Source organism: Mercenaria mercenaria, chromosome 10 (genome assembly GCF_021730395.1).
Source record: "Mercenaria mercenaria strain notata chromosome 10, MADL_Memer_1, whole genome shotgun sequence".
NCBI lineage: Eukaryota > Metazoa > Mollusca > Bivalvia > Venerida > Veneridae > Mercenaria > Mercenaria mercenaria.
Genome location: NC_069370.1, coordinates 11,952,046 through 11,959,692, shown reverse-complemented (window position 1 = coordinate 11,959,692; position 7,647 = coordinate 11,952,046). Strand labels below are relative to the sequence as shown.

General features: G+C 32.7%; 1 protein-coding gene across 1 annotated transcript; it reads left to right on the top strand.

The window, feature by feature from the left end:
- Positions 1-6,449: 6,449 nt before the first annotated feature.
- Positions 6,450-6,896, top strand: LOC128546296 (galactoside 2-alpha-L-fucosyltransferase Sec1-like). Its single transcript, XM_053516700.1, has one exon. It carries the CDS (start codon positions 6,450-6,452, stop codon positions 6,894-6,896), a length of 447 nt encoding a protein of 148 aa, XP_053372675.1.
- Positions 6,897-7,647: the final 751 nt, after the last annotated feature.

The window sequence follows — 7,647 nt, the reverse complement described above, 5'->3', positions numbered from 1 at the left end:
TAGCGGGGCTTGAACTTACAGTCCTCCATCAGTGAGATATCTCAGTGAATCAGACCACGTAGGCAGTCCTAAAAGTTGACAGTTTATATATATATGCTATTTTTCTTTTGCAAGCAGTACAACGGAATTTTAAAATTCAAATGTTACGTATGAATTTTAAGATTCTGCCGTGTACTGTTTGCAAAGATTACACGTCAAAACCTTTACATAAATGGTTACCGTTCTACCTGTTTTAACATATGTTATTTGAGCCGCGCCATGAAAAAACCAACATAGTGGCTTTGCGACTAGCTTTGATCCAGACCAGCTTGCGCAGTCTTGTCAGGATCTATGTTGTTCGCTTTTAAAGCCTATTGCAATTTAAGAAACCGTTAGCGAACAGCATGGATCCTGATCAGACTGCAAAGCCACCGTATGTTGGTTTTCACAAGGCGCGGCTCATTTCATTTAAATATTTCTGTTATTTGTTATTTGTTGCACAGGACGGGGAAAAAAGCCTGAATAGAAATGACTAAATTATGAATTTTAAACATGCCATCACGGACAGGTGCCCCTTCCGTTTACATGACGACATAACGATATAGCATGATGAATGTTCGTCCAGATGCTCACGATCACTCAAAAAGATGCTAAATCCGTTCCCGATCCTGGATTATGTACTGAGCTTTTATTTTACACGTATTTTAGAAAGAATAAGTTTGAATAGAATGGCTGTATAATAAGTCTTAATAAATTAAGAATGCTTATATTTTTGATAAAAAAACAGCCAATGAGCGGCAGTAAGCTTGTCTACCTGCCTGACATAATTGAAATACTGAAAGGGCCGTACAACAGGATTCTATCAATCAAAACAAACAACAATGTGAATTCATTTGGAATTTCCATATAAGCCGACAATCTCGCATGTTATGCGCCCTTTTCCGAGGTCACCGTACCGCGCTACTGATAATTTCCTGACAAGTCAACACGATGCTGGTACAAATCTATACTTTAGGTTGTGTTTCTGTAATAAGAATGTATATAACAGCCGTACTTAATTAATCAGTATATGTTTGTCTCCCTTGGCTATATTTTTGCATGAAAACAAAAATGGGATAATCTCGTAAATATTAGTACTAAAGAAATATTATCAATAAATTTATCTATAAATATAAATTTGCCATCAAAATATTATGTTTGTTTCAAAGCAACTTATTACATAAAATAAATACACATACAAAAATAATATATATGCAAATTTAACACACCCGTGTGAGTGATAATTATCTATGACTGCTATATAAGTACAATAATTTTCTAAAAGTTAGAGTGAAAAAGAGCATTATTTTTATTGAGTTTTCTGTCAATTTATTTATGTTAATTTCGTTTTGAAAACTATATTATTATTGACCCTTGAGCCACTGGATATGCTATGGTATTCACTGGAAGAGGTAATGCCCTATTCCGGTGAATATCACATCATATCCGATGGCTTAACAGTCAATAACTGTTTTATTATATGGGTTCAAGTTTATAAATAAGTAACAAATATTGTTGCAACATATGTAATGTTTGAAAGTAACAATAAATGTGTGAAAACTTATCAAAGTTTACACGAAAACAATTAAATATGGTCAACTTCACAGATGCCAAAAAATTGGAGCAATTCTGTAAAAGCTATGGAGCCCGATATTCGTGCTCAATTGCATAAAGAGACAAGCAATTCTGGACTGATGTACAAACATATTATAGAGGACGATGACTCTGCAGCAACGAAATAAACAAGGGAGAAAGTTAATTCTGACATTGTAAAATTTTCAGATCCAGCACATACAAAACGGATCGTAGGAAATAAACTTGAAAAGATTAGTCGAGCCTGTACATCATTAATCGAAAAAGTGAAATCATCATTCATTATAAATTTCACATACGCTGTCAATCAAAACAAACAAAAAGGAGAAGCTGAATTAATACAGGCGCTAGAAAGCATAGTTCCACATATGTATGGAGAGCACCATCTTTGCAGCCACTGGTGTAAAAATAAGGCTAATAATGTAAATATTCACGTGCTTACGTCATGTCTTAAGCGACGTTGTTTATTGCGTCACAATGCTCTAATTCAAACGGTTATACTTGAAAAACGTTTCGGTGAACTTTTTTCTATTTTGGCACAGCCATTAACAACATAATGAATTTTTACATACAAAAATTTGGCAAAAATTCCACGGGCCAATTTTTTGCAAAATGGATCAGAAGCGATTTTTTTCCTGAATTTTCTTAAACAACCAAAAGTCTGTTTTCGCACCTCCTTCGAAAATTCGGATAGAAAATACCTTTTCATATTAATGATCACTAAGAAATTGCTTTATTCTGTCGTTTGATATATAATCTGATGCATTGACGCCAACAATACGTTTGTAGTATCGAGTTTTATACCATTTTAGTGCTACCATTAACGGACGTAAAAAGCGCAAAAACGGGCCATGTTTGCGCCGTCATGGTAACGTCATACGCATGTTTATCGCTCTAAAAGATGATGATACAAATTTGAAATATCTTCAAGTTTATTTTGGTATATACGAGTATTAGCAAATCTTAAATTTTGACAAAGTACCATTCCCCCTTAAAGGGAATTCCTATAGTTTTTTATGCGCATCTTTCTGCGCAGCCGACACTTTCTATGGAAAACTGAACTTAAGTCAACATTTGTTGAAACATGTTACTGACAATCTTAAATATCAGGAATTTTGAATGAAATAACATTTTTGATAAGTTATATCAGTAATCAAATGTTGATACTGGTTTATGTTGTATTGACAAGTGTCATGCCTGACAGGTATTTTGCTATTTTTGTGGTTGTGTTTTCACATCGCATTTTAGTACAAAGACAGTGTTGTTCATATAAAGTAAGATAATTGACTTAGTACTGATAAGACAATATCACCTTTCAGATTATTTAGTATTCAATTATAGAAAGAATTAAGAATTTTTAAAACTTTTTTTTAACTTTTAGCAGACATACATGTAATCAATTTGACCAGGTTTGCGCCATTTCCGTCCGAACAGGTGTTGTATTCTAGCGGCCTTAACATAAAATTTAGCCTGGTGACCCATACATTTTTAGCCATTTTTATGCTCACAATACAATTATCTATACACAAGAAGAAAAAGAAAAAAATTCTATGAAAGAGTTTTTTCAAACTTAAAAAAAATATTCTTCACTATGGGTATTTTTCATTGAAAAAAGTTCACAAAAATAAATATGAAACAATATTTTTTTTTCATTTGTACCCATTATTGTAAGGATAGAGTATTACAAATATGACTATGATATCAAGTAAGTATATAATAAAATCTGTAAAAAGAAAAAACCGTATTGTGCTGCCTGGATGTATATTTTGGTTGGTATTTATAAAAAAGCAGAAAACTATGAAAATGTTGAAAAATCGCTGGCAGTTTCAGCAACAGTGGGTGTGTTCAAAACAATTTTTCACAAAAACAAGCCTGGTGACCTATTGTTTTTATTTTTTCATTGTTTTCAGCACAAATTTTCCTATCATATATGTGAATTTAAATAAATCTATGAAAGGAAAAAAACTATAGGAATTTTTTTTTAAGAGCCGGTTCTCGAAAAAATGTTAGATATTAATTAACACAATGAGTGAAATTTAATGCGAATGTAACATATTTGGCGCGTTAAATAAGGAAACATTATTTCGTAGTGACAATCTATGATATCTGTTAGAATCATTCAATGTGTAAAGGACAATGATTGTTTCAATATATTTGCTAATTGAAGTGGTCCGTGCAAAAACGTTACCTATCTCCATTTAGTTAAAATGTTGGGAAAACGCATTGTTTTGAAAAATTTCGGTGAAATGTGATATTTCCAAAAATAATTGCAGCTACAGATTGTATACTATTTAAACAGTCATATTACAAAGGTTCATGTATTTTGCTCTATTTATATCATTTTTATAACAAAAAAAAAACTTGTTTTTGTGGATTATGTTTAAGCAACAGAGGTTCTAAGTCCACGGAGTTATGCAACAAAGGATCTAAGTCCATGGAGTTAGGACTATTGTTGCATTTAAACTATGATTTGCGAATCAATTTTGCATAAATGAAATATATTAATTTCAAATACCTGATGACTTTTTAAAATTACTGATATAGTCTTTTTACAATAGGCTTGTGTTCCTTTTATTATCAGAAACAGCCATCAAAGCCCTGAACTCTTTGATGTCAACTCATTGTGGAGTTAGAACCAATGCTGCATACGTGAAATACCATTTTTTCCCTTTTTAACAGTATAATACGCTGCTGGGGGAGTAAATCAGGCACAGAATGTTCTTTTTTTTATGCCACAAATACCCTAATTCCATTTGACCAAAAATTTGCATATGTGACATATAGTAAAATAATTACAAGTATGATACACAATTCATAAAAGAAGCACACAAACCCTGTTTCTGTTAAGAAAAGCCTTTACTCTAATCAGTCAGTCTTGTGTTAGAATGTAATAAAAGAGAACGTTTGTTTGCTTCAGTGTAAGATTGAAATGTTTTTCATCAACCCTGATTCTATATTTAAATAAGTCAACATATAAGATCTAAGTGGTCATATCTGAACGATTGTTTGATCTTATGTGCAAAACAAAATGAGTTTCGCTGTATTTATTTTTATGGTTTTAACCAAACTATGTTCATTTTTCAAACGTAGAATCACGCGCACATGCGTGAACCTACTTTTCCTCCCAATGCTTAATTGAAATAAAACAAAAATAAATATATAGGATTACAGATTCCATATATGTTGTAATATGTGGGGATTGTTCCAAGTTCTAGTGGTGTATATCGAGGGGTTATCTAAAGACTATAAATATACCTATTAGCTGTATTTTGATGAACTTTTTATTTATTGATGTTTTGTAACAATTAATTTCATTCTCTTCAGAATTCGGGTGTAGATCTGTACTAATGAATTGTATCAATTTGATACAATGACAGTTCAAAAAGGTGCAATTTTCAAATAAAGTGTAATGTTAAATTTCAGTAAGCAACTTTAAAACAGGACTTAAACTTATGTAAACAATTGTTCTATTGCTGATTTATTTCCTTTTGTGTTGTATTTGGTCTTAACGCCGTTTTTCAGCAGTATTTCAGTTATGTAACGGCGGGCAATTAATCTAAGTAGTGTTCCTGGATTATCTACCAGTACGAACCTGTTCTCCGCAATTACCTGCAAACTTCTACACCTGAATCAGACTGATTCATTTCAACAAATACATATTTCTAAGCAAACGTACATATCTAAATTGCATCTTTTATACATTTTTTTATCCAGTTGTAAATATTTAAAAGCATTTTCCTTTCCTTTTTTATTTATTTTTTTACAAATCTATTGAAAGAATATTTCATTTTTCAGTATTTGTAAATGTAACAACTACGTTGTTGTAAATCAGTAGGGTATAATGTCCCTTTATCCACTCGTTGACATTTCCTGTGTTTCCTATGTTACATCCAGATTGAGTTTCTATGATATCTAATATATAACAAATGAAACTCTAGAAATTAAATTGTTTATAGCTGGCAGTGTAACTGTCACTGATACTGCATGGAAGCATTGAAAACAAGAAAAAGAATTATATTAGTTAATATAATGTTTTAGTTTGTAATTGCATACAACTACATCTATTGGATAAATTTTTACAAACGCAAAGCCAATTTCACCTGTTCCTCCACTAGAGTATATTCAGAATGGATACAGATAATTTGAAATATTTTTAAAATCCCATTTGTATTTTAGCATAGTCTGTACTTATAACCATATGTCTCAACGAAGAGAGAGCGTTTCATTTATAACGTTCCTTGGATTTGGATGTATTTTGTACATAATTGGGTTTTCCATCGATTCCATATTACATCAATGGACTTTTATATTGCAGGAAAGTAAAACAACAGCCATTGATGAAACAAATTATCACAACCAAAGTTGTTTTTACTTGTCTTGGAGAACTGATTTAGAGCTGAAGACACTGAGAGAAATTGTCATACACAATTCGGGAAAAAACTTAAGCGCGGTCAATGAATCTAAAGCAGTAAGAAACATATCAGATATTTGCAAGCGTTTTGTGACTTTAGAAAGCAGTCTTGGACGAATGGGAAATCAAATGTTTCAAGTTGCCGCTGTGTTGGGTGTAGCATACACTTATGACATTGTACCAATTCTACCAAAACAATGTCTACTAGCTAAATATATCGATTTGCCGAATGCTGTTGATAAAAGGGAAATATTAGATAATACGGTTAGATTTAGGTGCAAAGCCACAGCTTATTTCAGCGTTTGTCCCGCTGTGTGTTTAGATTCTAAGTCAAATATAACTATGCATGGACATTTCATCATGGTTGTTTTTTAAAAAGGCACAAGACATGATAAGGAAAGTTTTAACTTTAAAAGGAATATACAAGATGAAAGCTGATCATTTTATACGTACATCAACGAAAAGTGGTTATAAAAAAGTATGTATCCATATTCGACGAGGAGACTTTTTAAAAGAAAGACTATTAAGGAAAGGGTTTTCTGTTGCAGACCTAACGTATATTAAACGAGCAAAGGAGGTATTTCTTAAAAGGTATTCCAAAGTACAATTTGTAGTGTTAAGCAATGACAAGGAATGGTGCAAAATGCATATCAAAGGGGATGTGATCAGTAACTTCACAGAACCTGGAGATGATATGGCTTTAATGGCATTGTGTGACGACGTAGTTGTTACATCAGGAACTTTTGGTTGGTGGGGTGCATGGCTTTCTGGTGGAACGACTGTATATTTCAAGGGATACCCGAGACCAAGGTCTCCTTTAGATCTTCATTTCAACAGAACTGAATATTATCCACCTCACTGGATTGGCATATAAAGCCGCCAAAACTATTCTTACAGACATTTTTCAATGTCATACGAACAGTTTTAGTGCCATTTTGAGGTTTTAAAAAGTCGTATTGTACATTACTTACTTAGCTATGAGAGCTTTGTAATCAGTCAAATAAATTGCGTTTGACTCACTGATGAAGTAAACACTTATTAAGTATTAAAATAGCTGAATTGCCCTAGATTTTATTAACTTCTGCCGAAAATGGCACTTTATATTCAAAAATGTCTTACACATCATCATAATCGATAACTTCTTTGAAGAGGGGAAGTGTTACGATCGCTTACGCTGAGCCAGCACGTTTGATGCCAATTTTTGACAACTGCGCCAGGCTCAGTAATAAGAGCATTAACTAGCACCTGAACGACCCGGGTTAGAATGCCGCCACAGCCAGTTTGGAGTTTTCGTCCCAAAATGCTATGACCTTTGATTTGTTACGGCTGAATGTTGTTAGAATACTGAACCCAGCAGAGTTTTTTCTTTTTACACTCGTTTGAACGTCGCTCTTACTTGTAAATTTGCCGAATTTCTTATAAGGGCAACCTTTGCGATTTGACCGGATAATTCCTCTGGTGTAAGTCCTAAATCAACTGTTGTCTTTTAGAAAATAATCACAATAACAATCATATTAAATGCTTCATCAGCACTACTATTTTGATGAGGACTTTACATGTCCTTACATGTTTGATGAACAACATCAAGAAGTGCCTTGACTTAAACGAACAATCATGTTTAGTAT

Bases quoted from the DNA above. Each gene is read 5' to 3' on its own strand.
- LOC128546296 (XM_053516700.1), top strand. From the start codon at position 6,450: ATGAAAGCTGATCATTTTATACGTACATCAACGAAAAGTGGTTATAAA.